The sequence below is a fragment of the Scleropages formosus genome, chromosome 2, assembly GCF_900964775.1.
Source record: "Scleropages formosus chromosome 2, fSclFor1.1, whole genome shotgun sequence".
NCBI lineage: Eukaryota > Metazoa > Chordata > Actinopteri > Osteoglossiformes > Osteoglossidae > Scleropages > Scleropages formosus.
In genome coordinates, this window is record NC_041807.1 from 17,177,765 (window position 1) to 17,201,237 (window position 23,473).

The window sequence follows — 23,473 nt, forward strand, 5'->3', positions numbered from 1 at the left end:
CATTGGAATATCCGATTTATTAGCGTTAAGTGTTTCTTGATGTGAAACAGGTTTGGAAACAAAGGATGCACTCATTCTCATATGTTTTCATCACACACACACATATACACCTTTGTACTAGAGTGGTAAGATCATCACAGTTAATTTCTCCTTCTGAACGTTCCACGAGAAACATTTTTTTCTTGCACACACTGATTTCCTCCTGTTGAAATTGATCACGTCTCATTTGTAAAATGTAGACTATAAAACTGACAGTTTTTACCTGGAGGTAATGCATAATTTTTGTTAATCTCCCAAAGCAATGCAGCAGTTCCAAAAAAAAAAAAAAAAAAAAAAAAAAATCAATGCAAGAGTTATTTTCCATTGATTAGCCTCAGTGTGTGGAACAGTTCTGATAGCTGACATGTATACAGTTTTATTAACAATGTTGGATTCTGCTTGTTAACTGAACTTTTTAAAATCCTTTTACAATGTCCCTATAACGTGCAAACACGTAGAAAAGTACAGGTAAGTTATAAAAGACACTAACAAGAAGCAAGAGTAAAAAAGCTTAAACAATAAAAATATTCATTTCAGGAAATGGTATTAACACATCTGCAAAGTGGTCAAGTAAGTGATTTACCCTCTTAGCCCTTATTACTCACGGTTACAACCGCAGCAGTTAAAACAAGTGTTGCTACACCAGCTGGGGTGTGTAAAAGGCCACAGTGAGGCCTCATTACCCTTTCTTGGTATTGAGGAATAATCCCTGCATTTACCAGCAACGCAACCAAGTGAGATGATGAAGTGGTTCTTCCACAGCACTAATATGTTTAACAGGGCTGTTAACTCCCAAAGGGTTAAATCATCTATGAGGGAGTCATCTTAACCCAGCTAGACCGAATGTACTCTCTCGCAGGGGATGTAAACCCACTTGGGTTTTATAGTGTGTAACCACAATGACAGCAACAGACGGTCCTCCAACAATTGGCAGAATTTAGATTTTTATTGAACTTGCCCAACAAGTACGAATTAGTTTTCACCAGCAAACTAATTGGTACTTCTTCTAATTTCCCAACATGTTCTCTACCAGCAGGGATAGGAAATGAGTTAAGATGTATCTGCTTAATTTCACAGATGAGACACAACCGCTCAGTCAAGATGATCAATGTGTCTGACAGTTTATTCTGCTATTAGTTGTCTTTTTCACAAGGACCTTTACTGCTGCAGTAATTTCCCTCTTCAGTTGGTTTGTGGGTTAGATCACCAAGTGACCCAACGTACTGCGCTAGAGACGGGGAGGAAAGGTTCTCCTTCCGTGATGTGCTGTGACACTCTGATGGCACTCAGATATTCCTCACGTCCTCCACACCGCCTTGCTAACGTGACGCACGAATATGTGATGCTTCTAATTAGATTTGATGGAAAGGAGCTTTGTGGGAACAGTCTCTATAGACGTTCACGGTACCTGCGAGGTCTGCGTTGAGAACCCAGTGATTTGGTCATTTTTTGTAGAAACTTGCTTTCGGGCCAAGGTTCAAAAACAGGCGTGAAAATGTCGAGAGACATCAAGGAAGAGCTTCAAGGTCCAACTGGAATTTTGAGAGTGCGTATTACACAGTGGACACAGCTGACAGATGTTTATCATGTAGACAAATCCTTTCGCTTGAGTTCATTAGTTTTTTGAATAGAGCAGGAACGTTTTCTTTTATGCATCGAGTCTGTAAATTTTACTAACAAAACCTACTGGATACTACAGAGCAAAGTATAAATGACCTAACCCTAACCCTTAATGTACTCATGTGAGAGAAGGGGGATTCAGTAACATGATCTTCTAGCAGCTCAAAAAATTTCACTCCCTTTTTTCGAGCAGAATGGGAATCATTCTCACCCACTGGCTTTGTGAACGGTAGCAATTCTAATACAGCTCATTATATCTCACAAAACATAAATATATCAGTAAGAGCGCATAGAATTAGTGCCATAAATGCAGTGACATCCAAGATGACCCAACTAAACTGCTCCAGTAATTGTAAAGACATACTGAAACAGCTCTATAAATCAATTCTCCGACGCAGGAAGACTTTTCTGTTCGCAAACCTGGTAAATATTTTTGTTCTAAATCGAAATGAAATTACTGCGTTAAAACCTGAAGGTAGAAAATTGATTAGAACCTAGCCAGATTATCCTGAGTTATACATTATGGAAACATAACTTCCTTTTTGCTTTTGGTTGCACCTTAAGTTATGTATTTTGGCAGCATTTATTATAAACACATTTATTTCTTGTGGCTGTCTACAGTCTTCCTGGGGAGGGATGTTTTGGACACACAGGCTGTGTTTTGCATTTCAGATCAGTTGATTTGTTTGTTTTTGAATTTCCAGGCGAATGGCTTGAGGTATTGAAATTATCTCATGTTTGAAGACCAGCAATGTCATTAATTGCCAGCCATTGTATGGATGGCTGGCTTTCCTTCCTGCCTAATGCATAAATTTTAATCTCTCATAGGAATATTAAAAGGAATTTAATGTTAGTCTTATCCAAGCAATATATCACATATTAATTGTTGTTTTCAGTACATGTTCCAGTGATGTCGCTACACATTATTTTGTATTTTCTGCAGGTCTTAAGTGCCCTCTCTCATACTGAACACAATGTTCACACAATGCTGAGAGGAAGTGAACTCATGTGCCACTGTGTTTATTCCACTCTGCTCTCACGTACAGTGAGAGTTCAACATGTAATATCGTGATTATTAAGCTTTTTGCAGTTCCGCGGTCGTGCCGAAGTGGGACGTTCATCTGTTGCGAGTAATTTCTGCTGTCCGGTGAACATCTACTGCTCTTTTTATGTTCAGCTGGTGGAACGAGAGTTTACCTAATAACTGGATTGTATCTGATTTACAGTCGGAGGTGATGACATCTTCTGGCGTTTTCCTGGTTGAGAGGGTTTATATTTGAAAAATATCTTTTTATACGGTACCATTCAAAAGTGTGGATGCATTTACTGGAACTATCCTTCTTCCTCAAAGCACTGGGCTGACAAATTTTATCAGGGGATGAGCTGACATGTCTCTCCAGATGTTCTGCAGCAGTTCTCACAGATGTAGGACGTTTGTGGGTTGCTTCGCCTTCACTCTCCTCTCCTGTTGGTGTCACACCATGTTCTCTCAGGTTCCTCAGGTGTGCTCACGCTTTCAACTTGTACTTTATTTTAAAGCTAATCACCCTCCGTTTGTGCCAAAAAGAACCACGGAATAATCGGTGCCGACCTGCCCATCAGATGGAGAACCCGACCTGCTGCTAATCCCATTGTCTTCCGTATTTCCCCCCAGGGCTCTGTCCTCCGTGGTGGCCCTGGGCGCCAACATCATCTGCAACAAGATCCCAGGCCTTGCCCCTCGACAGCGGGCCATTTGCCAGAGCCGCCCCGATGCCATCATTGTCATCGGTGAAGGTGCCCAGCTGGGCATCAACGAGTGCCAGTACCAGTTCCGTTACGGACGCTGGAACTGCTCGGCCCTCGGCGAGAAGACAGTTTTTGGCCAGGAGCTTCGAGTAGGTCAGTCTGCACGTCGGCCCTGGTTTTGGGCAATCAGGTGCTCTCTGGGCAGTGTTTTCAGAACGTGTTGGGAACAGCGGTAACGTATGTACGACACAAAGTGCAGACGGGCAGATGAGAGAGATGATCGCAAAGACACTCGTCAGGCAGAGCGTAGAACCCAGGGAAAATGACAGGCTGTGTAGTGACAACAGAGGAAACACAACTCCACTGTGCAAGTAGCAGGCCAAGAGCTGTGAAGTACCTCACTTCAGCCACATTTCACTGCATTTTTGTCAGATGAAACAATGGGAATTATTCTGTCAAGACAACTACAACAAAGGCAAAGGCAAAAGAATACCCTCGGTGCAATCCAGTTTTCAGTATTGTCTTCCACAGCATGAAGGATCTATATAGCTAATGTGCAGTTATTGTTGTTGTCTTGTAAGACAAACAAAAAGATTCTTTATTTTGATAAATAGAGCTGCTTATGAGGGGGTAATTGCATTGTTTCGTGGAGAATGTCGCCGGACAAAAAGAGATGAAGACATCTGTTGCCCGTTCACGATGGGTCCACAAACGTGTCCGCATAAAATGACCTCAAGGCGGAAAAAACTGCAACGCTGCTGTTCAGTTTCACGTTCCGAAGAATTATTCAAAGTGGTGTGATGAAAAAGTATGAAAGTGAGAAACAGACTCACGTCATATCTGATACATGTGAAACGATCTGCTCTTTCTGTGCTCCGGTGATATTAAAAGCATTTCTGTCCTTCACAGCTGTGCCATTTTTACACCCATCTGACCGAATTCTGACTTTATGCTCAGGATCACCTATTACTACCTGTGACCATGAAAACTTGCTCCTATTATTCTATTTGAGCCCTAATTCGGGAAGCTGATATGCAAATTATCAGTAAATCATTTCATTCAGTTTTGAGAAAAATGTGTTTTTTGAATATTACTGTATTTTGATTTTGAAGCCTGGTTACCTGTAGGGCATTGGCAAAGTATTGTGTTGGTAATGTATACGATTATGTATTACATGAATGATATAAAAGTTTGTTGGCCAGCAATAGTTTGTTGGTATAAGGGAAAAATGAAAGAAGAAAAGGAGTGCGTTATGTAAAAGTTATGTAATCTTTGCTCATATCTGTGATTCTGACCTGTGCAGTACGGCTGAGGTCAGAGTGTGGCATGCGCTCCATCCAAACCTTTCAATTTATAGGAAACTGCAGTTATTAAAACTTCTGTATTATCCTGCTGATTGCATAGATCTATATAGAGTAGATCTGCTTTTCTAAAGAAAGTGCCATTGGGGAGTTATGATGAGGTCTTCTTGGAACTGGCAGACTTGTTTGACAGGACCGGTGTTTGACATATGATTAATGCATAACTGGATCAAAGCGAGTTTGCGGTTCCATCCTTCAACAGTCAGGCCATTGTGCAGAGGGCGGTGGTTTGAAGTTTAAGGTTGTTTACGCAACTTCAAAGCCATTTGGCAACTTCTCATTTCATCCCAGAGCGCCGCTGGCACATCGCAAATGGCTGGATGTAATAAATGGCAGTTTCATTGCTTCGTCGCATATCAGGCACAGACACAATTTATCATGCGTTCAGAAAGTTGTAATTAGCAGAGAAGTGCAGCCCGGCACCCGGTTAATGTTTGATGAACACGGAACACATCGCTATAGAATGCGTTCCAATTTCTGCCAGTCAGAACATGGATCCGTGATCCCAGGTCCACTGGTCTCAGTGGTTGGTTGTTATCATCATTCTGAAGTCGCGGAGTTTGAAAGGCACAGCAAGCGATTCATCACTTTTTGTGCGTTAAATTGTTAAAGTGAAGGATTGTGTCAGCAGCTCTCGAACACACCAGGTGACCATCCACACGCATGTAGAGGCTTCAGTTTTATTTTTATGCATGCGGCACCGAGATGGAAAGACTGTTCTGCGTACTCTCCAGCCAGTCTGCAGCACTCCTCCACCTCTGCCCTCCTGGTGGTCCTGCACACAAGCGGTCCAAAAGGTTGAGGTCTACAAAACTTTCTCACTTCTGGCTCCAGTGAAGTGAAATGAGCCCCCACTGTCACTCAGAATGGCTGATTCCCTTTCGACATTCAAGGAGGGTCCCAAAACATCTCTTTCGAACTCACTTCTCCCAGATCTCCTATGTGCCGGATAAAGGTGTACTATGCTATCAGTTTAATAACTGAAAAAAAAAAAACTCTATACGCAGCTGCTCGAAAATGTATAGCGGTGCATACAGTCGTATGTGACGAACTGACTGCTCCGAAGAATCCCGTGTCTGCATCCGAGTGTCTCCTTCCGTTGGCGTATTGCACTTTTTCTATTGTTCCCGGAGATGTAAGTCGCTTTGGAGAAAAGCGTCTGCTAAATGAGCGAACGTAAATGTTAATGTGACGAAGGAAACATGAAATAAACGATCGGAGGGCTTCACGGACCAATCGTTATTTCGCAGCCTCTTCACGTCTTTCGGAGGAGTAAATAATTGTTCCGGCCGAACCAGGGAGACCAGACACAGCGCGGCCTCCTTGACCTACCTTACCTCTCATATTCCCGTGGCGGCGCTCATCAGACAGGCTGCTGAGTTATGGCCGCGGGGCCAGCAGAGTGCACGCGGCACAGAGAGACAGACCCGCGGGGGGTGTCGTGAGGTCTGAGCCGCTGCTGCAAAATGCACTGCAAGGAGAAGAAAGCGCACGCTGGTTCAGAACGCGGTAGCTCTCATTAACCTCCTTCCCCGCTTGACCTCCCCTCGCACATAGTGATAAATGGCGGATGCTGATATCATCTCCTGCTAAGGAATTTGCTCCCACGGTCTCCTGAGCAGCAACGCGAACGACGAGCTCCAAAGAAATACGCTCGCCAGCAGGGCTTCCTTGCAGAACCGTCTTAGGATCTCAGGCAACAGACTCCAGATCAGGAATAGTGTGTGTCCGCAACGTGTATGTGTGTGTTTCGTAACCTGTCGCAAGGAAGCCAGGGCAGACTCGAAAACATCCGTGATGCGGCGTCCAGAGCACCTGTTCTCGCTGTCGCTTTGTGCGTCTGTCTATGGCTTCTGATTGCGATAAGGTGTTCGACTATAATTTTTTTTCAACATCTTTATCATGACCATAATGGTAAACGTCTGTGTATATCGGAACAAATGCATAATTCAATAATTTTAATGCATACTCCACAGATATGTACATTTGTACTGTATTTCTAAAAATAAATAGAGGTAAACGGTTTGAAGAAACTCATACTTTTTCTTTATGTAACAGAATCCCATAAAACCAAAACCGCTGCAATGGCTTATGAAGTTACATGCTCTTTTTTCATACACTGGGGTTATTATCAGTACAAGAGCACTTTTGTCTCTCTTCTGAAATGTATATTTTGTTCTGTACAACAGCATTGACACTTGTGTCAGACACTTAGGGACAGAGGTGCACAGTCTCTCAAACGGAAAGGTTTTTGGTGTCAGTCTGACGCAATCGAATGTATTAACCTGTAAATTACCCTGGAAACAATGACTGCTACTGTACATGAAGGATTCGAATGGTGGTGCTTGGACTCCACTTTTAATGTAGGCGCTTCAGGGAGACAGACCTTCAGCCATTGTATTATCATGCTCACGCTTCTTCCACAAGAAAACTAGCTGTGTACTTCCTCTCTATCACTCTCACAATACCAATCAATCACAACGATTGATTAAAGTAAATCTAAAACACAACTGAAATAGTACATGCAGTACTGTTATTAATGTATTTACCTGAAGATTTTTGCTTGCTTTGCATGTGGGTAAGTACTTGCGCAAGTTCTATGGCAGGAGAAGAATTCGAACCCGGGTCTTTTGAGATGATGGGTTCGGCTCTGACCACTATGCTGAATTTATGCAAACACAAAAATGTGTAAGAATATTAATGCAAATGTTCATCGGGATAGCATGAGATGATGAGGGATGGGATGTGTGTGAAGACTGCAGCAATGAGTAAATGAAAGGCATTTGATTAGGTATCTAGATATATTTAATTAATAACTACTTAATGTTAATAATTTCAATTAATAAAATTAATTATGAACAAATCTAATCTTTAGAATTTCATCCAATGAGAAAGACTTTCTGGGAGACACCTCACATTTCCCCAGTGGAGGCATACCCCGGAGGTTAAGAACCCCTGATCTAGAGTGTATCCTGCCTCAAACCCTGTGTTGTGGGAATAGGCTCCATCCATCCATCCATCCATCCATCCAATTTCAATTACCACTTATCCTGAGCAGGGCCACGGTGAACCGGAGCCTAATTCCAGAAGCACTGGGCACAAGGCTGAAGGGGGGTACACCCTGGATGGGACACCAGTCCATTACATGGTTGCCACCCATTCACAGACTAAGGGCAGTTTCGAGTAACCGAATCACCTGAACTTCATGTCTTTGAACTGTGGGAAGAAACCAGAGCTGCATTAGGACAAGTGGTCAAATTTTAGTCTCTGGAAGAGAGACCCATTTTGAGCACTTTCAAAACCCGCAGGTCTTTAAGTGATGAAATGCAAGAGTCGGTAACAGACTGAACCAACAAAGTTTTCCATATTGACTAACAGATCCCCACAGCCACTCTTTCAACGCCATGGACTGACCTCATGCCCGCTTTCATACATTTCTCGAGAGCTGCATTTCAGTTTTCAAATCTTGAGAGGCATGATGAAGCCTTACATGCTGACGTGATTTTATTCAACAAAGACTAATGCTACCAAGCCGGGCTGCAGCAGGGCCAGCCGAGAAGCCCGCAGAGGAGAGGTCTGGTGCTTTGGTAATTGTATAATCATATGTTTTTAAACATTATGGATACTTGTAACCAGCAGGAGTCACCACTGTGTGTCCATCTGATAGCAGAGCACTCTTAGTTTGACTAATTTGCTTTTCTTTAGTGGTGAGTTAAACATCTCTGGCCTTGCCAGACTGAACATAATACTTGTATGCATCTGACGTTCAAAACATAAAACAACAAAAATTCAGCGGGTCTTTGATAAAACGTCCTGTTTGGGTTCTTCTTTTTTCATTCACCCCCCCCTCCCAGCTTGTGGTGAACTTGAAGCTTAATGGAATGCAAAAGCAATGGATGTGTGTCATTTGAACCTAATTTCAAATTACCATCCTTTAGAAAATCAGTGATATTTCAAAAGCTCTGCTAACGTAGCATGGTTAACGTACTTTAAATTATACTTTTTAATTAGCATTTTTTCCCTTATAAGACCGATTTAAAGGAACCACATTTTGAATTATTAATTTTATCCAGCTGTGTATTTCTAGTTTCATTTTCCACCTTTCAAATATCATTTCCATGTGGATATTGGATTTGAGACACTGATTAATTTTAAAAATTACACATTTCCCCTTTACGTCAGCTATTCGAAAGGCAATTTGACAGTTTGAAGAAAGTAATTACATATCTAAGCCAGCTTCTGAGTTATGTGCTCGTTTCATGCGAAAGCTTTTAGGGAGCTAAAATCAGTCGCATGAAAGTTAGATCTTAAAACTGGCCTGGATTAAATTATCATTATCTTCTATTTAGCTGACACCTTTATTTAAGGCAAATTACATGTTACATCTGTACAGCAATTTACAATTTTTAACCCAGCAATTTTAATCCAGCAGGGTATTCTTAGAGGAACACCTTGATCAAGGGCACTGAGGAGGAGACTGGAAAGCAAAAATCCACACTAAACCCTACCCACTCGCCCAGGTATGGCACTCAGATGAATATAGCAGAGGACACTAGAATGCTGGAAACGAACCGTAGCTCCAGAAATTATTTCCGGAGCCTCGCTTAGTCTTTTCCTATGTTCGTGTAGTGCAAAATAACCGTCTAGTCTGTTGGAAGCCCAAGAGTCCCCAGTGAGACAAGCAAGTCATTGATTGCAGTTGTTGGGAGAGCAGTGTGTGTGTATACTGTGTGTGCACTGAGGCTGCTGGTTTAGTAGTGTGTGTATTGCGGCAGTCAGGATTCATGTCTTGTTAGACAGGGCTTGTAACCCAGGAAGTGTGAACTCTAATGGGTTTTACGCCTTGAGCTGGAAAGCGGTGGACTGGCTGTAGACCTGTCGCATAACAGGTGGTCCCGTGTTGGCGAACGGCTACAACCCAACCTAGTGGGGCTTTTATCCGAAACGTGTGTGCTCTCCTGTGTCCATCATGATGGGCCGCATCCAGAATACAGGATGTGGGGATCACTGGGCTTCAAAGCGCTCTTTTGTTGTCACTCAATCGTAGTGCAAATAATAGGAAAGTGCAGATTCCAAACCCATGGAAGCACCAAGGTGTTCAAGGCAAAAAATCAAAGTATTAAAGGTGTACAGAGGACGTACAGTATGTGTGGCAGTCACACATTCTACACTGTGTGTGTATATGTATCCTCAGTCAGATGTATATAACTATATAGTATAACTATAATCTGTAGTCTGTCTATCTAATAGTCTATCTATCCATCTATCTGTCTATCTGTCTGTGAAAAGTTTTTTTTTTTCTGTAATACTGTATAGATTTATGGGGATTTTGTAAATATGTTTAGGTAAATGCTATACATGTACACATTTTTTCTTCTGTTTTATATTATCTGCTTTCTTGTGATTATATGCGTTTGCGTTAATGATGATTAATGAAGGGTATTTTTAAAAATAAATAAAACATTAAAACTCTATCTATCTATCTATCTATCTATCTATCTATCTATCTATCTATCTATCTATGTGCCTGCCTGTCATGCCAGGCTTCACTACAGACTGGGGGAGTGTGTGTCAGCAGATCTGACGTGGGGAACGATCTTCCAATGAGCAGCACGGTGGACGTCATCCCTCGAGCTTGGAAATGAATGCACTCGGGTTAAAGCCTCGTTCGCTCCATTGATATGTTCGTTTTTATTTCGATGCCACATTTTTGTGCGCCGGTGTACGTCCAGTGGAGCGAGAAGGGATTGTCGGGCCTGGGCTTGTCTTGCGCCGACATGAAAGTCCTGAGGTTCAGTTCTGTTTTTTCTGGTTGGGCGTCCTGCGGGGATTAAGCCTGCAAGTAACGCTGCGCTCGCTCCACCAACGGTGCCATCGGGGTAAACCAGGTACTGACATACAGTACATCACAGTCTAATGTAATCTTAGGTTTTACATTAGATTATTAGATTTGGATCAAATCTCCTTACCCTTGATTTCGGTCTCCCCTACCTGTCAGTTCTGGGACTTTTTCTTCATTACCGTATGAAACAGAGCTGGCAGAACATCTTGCCTTGCGTCTTGCCAGAACATCTTCAGTGTGCACGGCATAGATATATTCCTGGTAGAACAATATCACTCTGTTAAGCAAGAACTCAGCTCTGCCCTTTTTTCTAGCTGTAAACCTCATGTACCGCAGCTCTGCCTGTAATTTGTTCCAAGCTTACGCTCATAGCAACCGTACATAAAACCGAGCGGAAAACAGTAGTAGAACACATTACTCAGCCCTGAAAATGATATACAAAGCAGCTCCCTTAAGCTCCATTTTTTTTTTACTGTATTCATAAAATGCGCAGCAGCACTTAACTATGGACATTTTACAAAACAAATGTCACTGCTGCATCGACTAATATCTCTTACGAATTTGGTAGTCAAGCTCAGTTAATACTCACTTTAACTCAGCTTTAACTGTCATTCTTTTTTTTTCAATCTCAGTTTTTCTTTTTCAGTTGTTCAGAATTTTTATTTTATTCTGTTCAAGTTCGGTTGTACCTCTGTAGCAAAACCAGAAGGTGTCACTTTTTTCTGTTGCTCGCGCGTTAAACAATTAATCGGCCGGCGAACAAAGTGTCGCACTCTTTTGCAGATTATGGACTTTCTGACCTGTCTGATGCAAAAATCCAGTGTGAGTGCGTTTGAGGCGCTTCCCATATTTCTCCTCTGTGCCAGCAACCGTTTTTAAATAAGGATGGGTTTTTTTTTTGAGTATCTCGTCCATGTGAACCTGTAGGTGAGGAGGTTGCTCCTTTTTCTCTGAAATCTGACATTAAACATCATGCACTTCTAGATATTTCTGGATACATCTAGATATATTTGTTCATGTGTGCAGGAAATGCAAGATCAGTCCTATTCCAAGGCACTCCCACGGTGTATGACCTAGTCTTGATGCAGTAAAGCCCTGGTATTTTCCGTAAACCTGACACCGCAATCTTTACGAATCACGTCGTCCTTCAAGCAGTCAGAAGCCTGCATTGTGTAACTTGCCGGAGATATTGGTTTCATCAGGCACACTGGGCCCAAAAAACAGGATGTGGGTCTAGCACAGATTTGGGGATTATCCAAAATCTCCACGTCTCACCCCAGCGTTTCTGAGTAGCAGTCGGGCGATCGGAGTTCTAAATGGCATATTCCCCTGGGAGCCATGTGTAACAGCCTGCTTTTAGGAGCGCTCTCTATGTGGATCCCACCGGGCAATCTGCAGCCTGAACGTGCCCCCCACTCAGACCGCACATCGCTTCCCCACCCCCGTACCCCCTCTCCATAAAGCTGATTAAGTAATCGGTGGGCCACTTCCTTTCGCCTCTGCGCTCTACTGGAACATGAGATGCGGGTGTCTCAACTGCGGTGACGGGGATCACCGGCGACTGACTTTGAGCGTGTCCGTCTGGAATTTGGTACCCGAAGCGTTTCTGCTGTCTGTCTACCTCCCAGGGCCCTACACCTGCTGGACAGGGACAGGCCAGGAGCACATCAAGGGATTCCTATCCTAGCGTCGGCAGAACTGACTTTCCTCGGGCAGCAAATCCCATCTGCTACATTGTTCCCGAGTTTTTCGGTAGTCCGGCGGCTTCTTTCCTTTTAAATTGCACATTGCTTAAAAAGTTGCCTCCACATTCAGAAAGGCTCAGGGCATTTTTTAAAAAAAACGGAAGTATGGTGGGCAAGAAGAGCCCAATGCAAGGATGGTTGAGGTCAAGGCCACACTCGCGTACCCAACATAGCTGTGGGCCGATACCCACACCCAGCAAGAGGATGCACTGCAGGTGGGCTACCTGCTCTAAGTGCAAAGCCATCATCCATTTCCATTTTGGGCCTCTTCACAGACACTTGCCACTAAATTCCGTCAGACATCTGGTTTAATATTTCCCCCCATTCTTCTCTCCTGGCCTTTCCAAGTTTGTCGTGGTTTTGCTGGTCAGTCCAACTTTCCGCTGGCAGCTCACAAGGCTATCCCAGGGTGGTTCCACTGGAATCCAGTCAGGGCTCTGGGGCAGGCCCGCTCGGGGGTTTTTATCTTTAGGATTTCTCGAACCACATGTATACGCAGCGGGTGGGGCTATCCAGGGCTCGCAGTGGCAGCAGTTCCCATAACCCACATGCAGGACCAAGCACTTTACCCCAGGGCAGGGAAACCGCACCTTGCTGGGGCCGTGACCGTGGAAGGCTCTTCCGAGGAAGGATGCTGGGTTCTTTTCCCTTGCGGGCCTGACTCAACAAGAGGCCTGGAATCCAGCGAGGATAACCGTGCCAAGGGCATCCAGGGAGAACCATGACTGCTTGAACATCATGCTCCAGCATGACACAAACAGATGGCTAACACCCTGCAGTAAGGAAGTGGCTGGAAACTAAAGCAAAATATTACAGGTCCAACATGTTATATTGAAATCAGAGTAAAGTTATCAATAGCAAGTTGTAAGCAAGAAATGGCATTCAATATGGCAAAAATGGGATAAGTTTAAGGGGCAGCAGCTCTCTTCAGGGGGGATACAACCCAGGGTGTACCACATGTTCTGCCTCAGCACATAATGGCTTGTATAGGCAGACATTGAAATATGTTCCATCCATCCACGTTGACAGGGATCCACAGCCCATCCTGGCATCACTGAGTGTGAGGCGGGGTACACCCTGGACTGGACACTTGTTTGTGGAAGGGCAAACACACACACTCATTCACTTAAACTGTCGCACTCCAAGGGCGGTTCAGAGTCACCAGCCCACCTGAGACACGTCTTTGCAGTGTGGGTGGAAACCAGAGCACCTGGAGTAAATCCCTGGGGAGAACATGCAGACTCCACACAGACTAAATGCAAATCCACAGCCAGGAGCTCAGAATTTACAGCACTACCTATAATGCCACGTTGATATCCGCACATTTCCCTGTAGAGAAATATATTTGTATCGTACGAGTTGGGATATCCGAAGCAGAAAAGGACATGGAAAAAGACAATAAAATGCTTTACGCCTTTGCTCTGGAAATTGTGTGTATCAACTACTGAAAGCTTAAAGAAACTGACGCTGTACTGAGAAGAAATGGGAAAAGTCCAGAGCAGGATGCACTGGCCCAAAACGCACAACCTTTCCCGCATGTCTCACCTTTCCTTCCTATCAGTGCTGCTCTGTGAGGTCATTTTGCTGACTGACTGCCCAGTGTCTTGGTCCAGTGGCAGTGGAACAAGAGGACCTTTAACATCGATAATTTCAAACTGCAGAACGAGTCAGTCATGGTCAGCGCTGTAGGCACCGGTGCTCTTTTTTCTTATTAATTATTTGTCTGAATTCAGCTTCAGCTGCGCAACACGCAGGTACATGATATCCTCTACTGCTGTTCCTTTGGACTCGCCTGGTCTCTAGAGCGCTTGGAGGAAAAAAAGCCGGGGACTCATCTCTCTCTGACTCACAGAGGCATTTCACAAAAATACTGTTACCGCAGCCAGCCACACATGTATGGTTGTGTAACTACATTTTTGAGTTGTGCGGAAAAAAAATACAGCGGTTGTTTTAGGCAATTTAAACAGATGTAGTTTAAAGACACTATCATTCAGAATCAAAATTAGGTCCGTGTGTGAGAACCCTTATCGTACTTTTCATCCGATTCCTGCCAGCGAGGCACATTAGAAGGGGTGTGTGTGTGTTTATGCTGTGTTTTAATCATACAGTACACTGTTAACGCTTATTTTAAGGCTAGGGCCACAAAGTGTCAACATTTCAGTTTCGAGAAAGCATTGAGAAAGCGCCATCCCCGGGGTTCTCTCAATAGTGGAAAAGGGCCAGTTCAAACTGCTCACGGTGTATCCTTCGAGCGCGCGCAAAAAAACAAGCGAGCGCACTTGTAACCCACGGCGGTTGCATCGCTGTGCTACACCCCGTTGTCGGAGCAGCTGACGCTCTAACGGGCTCGGTGGCTCCGAGCGCACCCGGGCGCTTGCTTGTGGCGTAACGCTGCCAGCGAATTAGTGTTTGTTTACGAACACGGTGCCATTGATTGGCAGCAAAGCATCATCAAAGACTTTTGAGTCGCTGTTGGAGAAGAAGGTATCAGTAGGCAGTCATTAATTATTACTGATATGGCTTTATTATTATTGCGTATTTATTACTATTGAATTTAACTGACGCTTTTCTCTAAAGCGATTTTCACTGTTAAGATTGTACGCTAAGCTACGTATAGTGATTTGCCCATTCGTACTAGAGGGCAAGAGGGGGGTGTGGTGGCACAGCAGGTTTGACCGGGTCCTACTCTCCAGTGGGTCTGGGGTTTGAGTCCCACTTGGAGTGCCTTGTGATGGACTGGCATCCCGTTCTGGGTGCGTCCCCTCCCCCTCCAGCCTTGCGCCCCGTGCTGCCGGGTAGGCTCCGCCTCCCCGCGACCCCGCATGGGACAAGCGGTTTCGGATGCCGTGTGTACTGGAGGGCACTTTTTGTTGGAACAATTCATCGTAAGTTTGTTGATGAGTGTTCTTTTGAGTGTAAGGATGTGTCATCTAGCACACTGCCCAGCCCGGGCCTGCAGCCCTTCCATCATTACACGGCCAAACATGACTAGCGCTTCTTTCTTCTGGCTTCAACTGGAGCCTTTTGAGTCCCTCTTGCTGAGATGTGGCTAACTGGCAAGGTGCTTTTAAGAAGGAATTCAGCACTTTGGACAGCACCTGTAATAGTTTATTTCACCAGCGAACATTGAGGCACGGCAGATCTCCAGGGTTACGTGGAGAGGTAGACTCGCCTCAGCGGTCATCCGTATGACTCATCCTGCTGTAAGAACACCTCGAAGAGAATCTGTTGTTGTTTTTAAGAGGCTTCTTGGGCTGCTCAGTTCCTTGATATAGAGATCCAAAGGGATTCATTGCTTTTCTCTCTTGTGTCCTAGAGACTGCAATGTTTCCCAGTGCCACTGAATGTCTGTCTGCAGCTGTCCGATTGTAATTTTCCATCTCCGATGGTTGCTTGACATGTTCAAGAACCTGGACAAGTGACTGGGTGGCATTGTGTATAATTTATAGCCTAGAGCCAATTGGTGTGCCTTTGTACTGCAAACATCGTGCTGTGTTGATAGTTAAAGCACATAAAAAGCACAATTAGAGAATTTATGACCGTGTGTTTAATTATGTGCGTTCCTCTCTGCAGGCAGCAGAGAAGCAGCGTTCACCTACGCCATCACGGCAGCGGGTGCGGCCCATGCAGTCACAGCAGCTTGCAGCCAGGGTAACCTGAGCCACTGCGGGTGCGACCGTGAGAAGCAAGGCTACTACAACCAGGAGGAAGGCTGGAAGTGGGGCGGCTGCTCGGCCGACATCAAGTACGGCATTGCCTTCTCCCGTTGGTTTGTGGATGCTCGAGAGATAAAAAAGAACGCCCGGAGGCTGATGAACCTCCACAACAACGAGGTGGGCAGAAAGGTAATGGAAACCGAGAGCAGAGGAAAAGTAAAACTCCATAAATCACCTTTATTCGGAGGTCAGCAGGTGATCCATCATTTTCATATAAATTTATATAACGACGGATCCCACGGAAAGACACAGCACATATACCGCAAAGAAAAAAAATGTTCATTTACTGGCTTTAATAAAGAGTGTGAAAATGAGCGCGCTGAACTCATCACGTTCACGTTTTTTTAACACGGATGTGTTTCTCCATTGCTTATTCCTGGGAAACTTAAAAAATCAAAAATTAAATTTTACTTTTTGTTTGCCACCACAAACACTTTTTGACATGCATTTTTCATAGCAAATATAGACCTGTACAGCAGCTCACCTTGCGCCGTATCCTTTTTGGTCCTACTAGTGCAACCACTGGCTCATCACAACAGTCTTTTTTCATAGTCTACATTTTGATTAGAAGTAAACACAATTCATTTTATTTATTTTGATCATATTTTGTGTTTTGCTTAATTTCTCTTCAACTTTAAATTATAAATGAATACAATTAAAGGTTGGGGTGTGGTGGTGCAGTGGGTTGGACCACAGTCCTGCTCTCCGGTGGGTCTGGGGTTCGAGTCCCGCTTGGGGTGCCTTGTGATGGACTGGCGTCCTGTCCTGGGTGTGTCCCCTTCCCCTCCAGCCTTACGCCCTGTGTTACTGGGTTGGCTCCGGTTCCCTGCGACCCCATATGGGACAAGCGGTTCTGAAAATGTGTGTGTGTACAATTAAAAGTTTCTTACTTTATAGCTGAAATAAAGTGTTATAATGCCAGCGCTCACAGTGCTAACCGTACATATACTTTTTTACTAAATGTGAACACAAAAGTGACAACACGAATGTGTTTCGGTCATGGGGCCTCCTCAGGGTATGCAAACAATGGTAGAACAGATGAATAAATAATAAACAGAGTTATGTGACAATAATTGAATACAACAATGACGATGACTGGACAAACTGCCGGTAAGTCTTACGATTAGTTGGACATGGGCATCCATTACGTGTATTTATTAACTTTCCATTATTTTAAAGTTGCTACGTTTTTAAGGGTTACTGGGTCTGTAGGGTATCTCTGAGCTATTTCTGGAAATTTCAGTTTTACAGTGGAACCCCCGCACACAAGAAGGGACCAGTGTATTCCGGTTCCTTGCCATATACATGCTGTGTCATGCAGCAGCACATCATCTCTTTTTGGGATTCCTGTACTCCTGGATGGGTGAGCTGTTGAACTGAAGAAAATGCATTAAAGTGACTCCCACAAAGTGTGTGTGTGTGTGTGTGTGTGCACATGTCTAACAAATGCTAATATCAAAGCCAGAGCAAAGACAACTGTGGATAAAGAATCAGGAAGGGAAACAGAGCATCAACATGAAATGTTTCTAAGACACCAGTTTGGCTGGGCAGCTCCTGATAGTTAACAGACTTCTGGCAGATTGGTTTATTTTAGCTAATTGCCTGTGTTCCCTTACTAATCTGGGCACCGGTGCTTTGGACGTTGTCCCTTTGGCCAGTCTGACTGTTATTAGTCATCTCTGAACAAACATCAACGTGAGATCTTACAGAGGAGGCCTCTACCCCGTTGAGATGACAGAAGCAGGTACACCTAATCAATAAGAGGGGTTAGAAAGAGGGGAGAAGATCACAAGTGACTTCCAGAAGGGGTCTCACCTTCTCACCTATTGCAGCATGTTCTCAAGATGATGAACTGCAAAATACAGCTGGACATTTCTCACCCTTCACTAGCAACAGTTTACTAGTAACAGTCAACAAAGTGTCAGGGCATCCTTCACAAATGGCCACCATGTGATGGTTAATCTGTTGGACCAAAGAGATCAGGGCACACAGTGGTAGTAATAATCCTCAAGTTAACCTCCAAGGGGTAATCTAACTTTTCTACCGATCTTTTTCTACAGTTGAGGGAAGACAATCACGCACGTCTCACGTTTAGTCCCGTCCATTGACTAGGACACTTGCAGCAGATTCTCATAAAGTTCACGGACATGTAATGTAAAAGTGAGCATGACTGCTTATTTTATACAAAAAGCACATATCCAGTGATGCAGAACAAGAAAAAAAATGTTTTGACTTAGAATGTCACATGTTTGAAATGAATGGCCCACATTTGGAAACATTAGGTCACTTTGGACATAGATATTGATTGATGACAAGCAAGTATTTCCAAATATTCATCAATCAGTCAGATAATGTGGAGATGATAATTGCCATCTGTGCCCTAGATTTTTTAGGAGTTTGATAACTACGCCCCGAAGTTCTACAACCGTCCAATCTGGCAGAGGAGCGAATTAAAATTCCATTTTAAGTTCAACGCAGTGACTGCAATGACTTTGTGAATGTGATGATTAGGATGGATTAATCAGTTCCGCTGCATATTTTTTCTCCTCAGAAACTTTGCCTGTTTCTTTCTTTACTGAAAAGTAGGAAATCATTTTTTTCTACTTTGTTTAAAATAGGGAAAGGACAAAAAAGGCAAAACCCTGCAATCACTCCAGCCCACTCAGGTGACACAAATGTGTATGTAGGTGTCACCTGAGCAGGCTAGTGTGACTGCAAGCCATTTAACAGCTGACATATGGCGCTAATTGACAGTAAGTCGAATATGACTTACCTTTGCAGCTGTGGTCAGAATTAAACTCCTCACAAACTTAAAGTCTTTGTGGTGTTTCCACTATTTTTTTTTTTTTAACCTCCCTTATATTGACAGTGGCAGAAGCTGACGGAAGATTGTGTATGCTTACATGATGAATCAGTCAGCAAGTGGCACTGAATAGGTTTTTGTGAGGATGTGTTTTTATTTTCAGGAATTTTCATTTTAATTTACTCCGAAGTTAAGAATTCTGGTCCAGGGTGTACCCTGCCTTGCGCCGTATGCTTTCTACATAAATTCTAGACTGTTGCAATCCTGCACTGGAAAAGCAGTTATAAATAATGAATTATTGCAGTCGTACCTGAAATTTTACAGAACTTATAAATAGAAGAACATCTGTATTATGTGGCTTTTATGAATTTTGACTTAGTGGTAAAAATTACGAGCCAACTTTCGATCCCAGCTGTGTTCGTAAGTTGAGGAGCCGGTGTACCATGTTCTGGATCTAATCCTCCGCACCAGAGATTAAAACATTCGCTTACTTCTGACGTTTTTGTGCCACAGACACATCGCACAATTTCTACCAGATGTTCTGAAATAAAAGATTTTGGGTGCCTACATGCAAGCCTTTCCACTGCGTGCCACATGTTTTTCAAGAACAGAAAGTAGAAAGGACAAAAAAACCACAGTGATTCATCAAAGTAAATACAGTACACTACATAAAATGTTTCTGCTATCTACATTTACATTTATTTATTTAGCAGACACTTTTGTCCAAAGTGACTTCCAATGAACTCTATGTAGTGTTATCAAGCCACACACTTTATTCACAAAGGTGACTTACACTGCTAGATACACTACTTACACTGGGTCACTCATTCATCCATCAGTGGAACACACTCTCTCTCTCTCTGTCATTCACATACTATGGGGGAACCTGAATAGCATGTCTCTGGATCTAAAGAGGAAAACTTTAAGGAATTTAAGCCATAACTATGCCACTGATTTCTAAAAACGATGTTAAACATTGCTGTTAATTTGAAATATATTTTTGAAGCAACATTATCTATACCGAATAAATGATGTCTCATATACTGCATTGTTGAAAGGAGTGTCATAAAAGGTCACCAAACTGAGCGAGTACACTGCAGGGTAAACAGATAATATTTTTTACATAATTTAATGCAACTGTTTCTCTTTAAGACACAATAGAATTTATCTTAAAAAAGGTTAAATATCAGCAAGATACTGAGGTTTATACCTAGAAAGTTTCAACATATTTGTTCGTTTAGCTGATGCTTTTCTCCAAAGCGACGGTGTTAAGCTACCTAGTTATTTACACATTTATACAGCTGGGTAATTTTGCAGGAAATTCAATACACCACAAAGCTAGCAGTTGTCCCCAGCAAATATGATGATTAGAAATAGAATTTCTGGAAGATGCTTGGAAGGGGGCACAAGACACCTGAGATTCTGGAAAAACCACGCCGCTTATCTGGTGCTCAATGTCAAAAGGCTGATATTTTGAATAAGTTGATTTCTCTTCTAATATTGAGTTTTATAACTGTGACTTCAGAGCTTTTTATGTGAATTTTACAGTACAGATTAAATGTGCCTGTAAATCCTAGGTCTTGGAATATGAGCATTCGATGTATGGGAAACACTGTATTGTAAGTGACACATAAGTTACTGAAAGTGCACATGCCCCAGTATTTTTTGCACACTGTATATCATTCTTCACATGAAAATTAGACTGAATGCTCAATATTTAATTCTTAATTTCAATTTGATCTACGTGCATAGATTTATGACCCTTGTTGGAGGAATGGTTCATGGCATGAAGATATCAATGGATTGTACCTGTGTAGGTTTGTAATAACTGCAGTACTGTTAAGACCATAGAGTGACAGAACATTCTGAAAAAAGCCAAATGAATTTTAGCTTGACAACTAAAAACAAAGGAAGAAACCAATTTTAACTGTTTATGTTCAATTTGAGAAAGGACAGTTGGGTGCTAATCAAGTGACCATATTACTCATATCGATCTCTGTCCCCAGGTCTTAGAGGAGCGGATGAAGTTGGAATGCAAATGCCATGGTGTTTCTGGCTCCTGCACCACGAAGACGTGTTGGACCACCCTGCCCAAGTTCCGGGAGATTGGCTACATCCTGAAGGACAAGTACAACAAGGCCGTGCACGTAGAGGTGGTGCGGGCCAGCCGGCTGAGGCAGCCCACCTTCCTGAAGGTAAAGAAGAGCCAGGGCTACCGTAAGCCCAGTGAGTCAGACCTGGTCTACATCGACCGCTCACCCAACTACTGCGAGGAAGATGCTGCCACCGGCAGCGTAGGTACCCAAGGACGGCTCTGCAACCGCACTTCCCCGCATACAGACGGCTGTGATCTGATGTGCTGTGGCCGGGGTTACAACACACACCAGTACACCAAAGTGTGGCAGTGCAACTGCAAGTTCCAGTGGTGCTGCTTCGTCAAGTGCAACACCTGCTCCGAGCGGACGGAAGTGTTCACCTGCAAGTAATGCCCGAGGTCGGGGGGGGGGGAGGGGGCAGAAGAACAGGAGCAAGAGCGGTAAAAATGGGTCTGCCTGTGGCTGATGCAAGGTGAGAAGGAGAAGTCATCGGCGGGGCAGACTGAACGGTGACGACTCAAGGCATAAGAATCATTCTGGAGACCGATTCTGAACAAGATCCTACATGGGTGGAATTTACGATATCATGGCATTGTTTGCACATTGAAATCTATATTCAGATATAAATAGGTAAAATCCCACTTTACTGAAAACAAGAATGATCCGTTCTTATGCACTGATCTGTCTACATTGACTGAAGTGGTGACTTACAGGATACAAAATAGTGCCCTGATCGCAACCGTACAGAGTGCTCTGGGATTTCTAGTTCTGTAGTGTCATGATAAGTTCGTAAAGGAGACACAAGGAGACTCAAGATCCCAGGATGCTGTGGAACCCAGCACCACATTTCCTATAGGCTGTGGTGAATGAGACAACGATTTTGTAGTGTAACCATCAATCAGTTTATCGTAATAAACCCAGACTTTCTGGTGGCAGGAGAAAGGAAGTGATGCACAAACTGGAATGCCATTTTTAAGCTCAGTTAAAATGAAGAATGCTTGGCGCGGTGCCTTCGGGCTCACTGAACGCTGACATTGCATGAACAGGGAAGAGCGTGTTTGCTGTCCAGTCACACTGAAACTGTTTGTTTGAACACTGAAATTATTAAAATGTTTATTTATGTTTATTTAGTATCTTTTTAAACAGAGCACTAACGGGTAGAAATGTCTTATTTTGTACTAAGTGTAAAAAAAGAAACTTTTTAGAAACCGACTGAAGGTGCATATCTTTTCTAACGGCCCCTGATCCTTCTTACCACTGGTTTCATTTCTACTGATCTATCGACTTTAGCAGCTGGGGAACACAAGCAGTGCACCTCAACATCCAGACAATGGGCATCAAGTTGGCTGTAGCATAGATTGTGTTCGGAGGAATACATAACTAACTGAGTTACTTTGATTTCTTCTCACTTCCAAGCATTTCAGCCAGACAGTAACAAAGACACCATTTTCCTTTTTCTTCACCATTATCCTTCATCAATGTATTTGGTGTGAAACAAACATGTCGTTGGTTGTGTTGTCGAGCGCTGCACTGAAATGTTTTCTATTCTATGACTAAGAAAGCCAAATAAATTTCAGTTTAAATGAGGTTTGGCGTGCAGAGGCGTAGTTACCGATGGTGAGCCGTTTTGCCGGGAGCTGAGACAGTAATTGGCCAAAAAGTTCTCTTAAATCACCAGTAGGAACACAATGGAGATGCACCACATGCTATGACTTGTCAAGTCAAATTCCAATTTCAAAGTCCATGTAGCCTGCAGATGTGGTCAGCAGGATGGAAGAAAACCTAAAGGGTCAACTCTATCTCTTATAAGAAAACTTTTTACATTTTTAAAAATATTAATATTATGCATAAAACCTCAGAATAAGAAAGAAACTAAAATGATAAAGATATTATACAGATTTATTTTTATAAACAGTGTAGGTTGTGGCACTTTACATCAATTAAATTTTGAGTAAAACAGTTATTAATGTATTTCTATCTGAATTACCATATGGTTGTAGTCAGGATTTTTAACATTAAATTACAAACATATTGCAATTCTGTTACAGAGGATGAAATTTGGATGATGTATTATTTTAGTAAAAGTGTTCACTTGTTAGATAAGACACCTTCCCCTGTCTCTTTTCAAGTTTTCTTTATTAGACCAATTTCTTTTTTGTAGAAAGGTGCTCGGAGAATAAAAAATCAGTCAGAGGTATTTTAACATGAGTAAATGCAGCTGAAATGTATAGCACTAAGTTAATAAATTAATAAATTATTAGTTGTGCCAGTAGTTTTGTAATTCCACTTCACATTATTTGCATATTTATGTATCTCTGTTCTCAATCAAAGCAATTGTTTAATGAATCAGATATCATTCCTTAGCTAACATAGTAAGCTGTTATTGTAATCGTAACATTTTAGGCAGTTATAAAAATCCATTATGTCATTATAATCTGAAATTATTTTTAAACAGTATGATTTGTTCTAAGACAGTTTGGGAAATTCAACTAGGAGACCATACAACATAAAAGAGGAAAAAGT

General features: G+C 42.8%; 1 protein-coding gene across 2 annotated transcripts in view; it reads left to right on the top strand.

The window, feature by feature from the left end:
• LOC108931577 (protein Wnt-7b-like) overlaps positions 1 to 22,758 on the top strand; it is a 28,249-nt gene extending 5,491 nt beyond the window's left edge. For both annotated transcript variants that reach the window (XM_018747441.2, XM_018747440.2), the window contains exons 2-4: positions 3,314 to 3,540; positions 15,909 to 16,180; positions 20,861 to 22,758. In XM_018747441.2, coding sequence (XP_018602957.1) covers positions 3,314 to 3,540; positions 15,909 to 16,180; positions 20,861 to 21,340 — 979 coding nt within the window. In that variant the 3' untranslated portion in view covers positions 21,341 to 22,758. The remainder of the gene's footprint in view (positions 1 to 3,313; positions 3,541 to 15,908; positions 16,181 to 20,860) is intronic.
• The last annotated feature ends 715 nt before the right edge of the window (positions 22,759 to 23,473 follow it).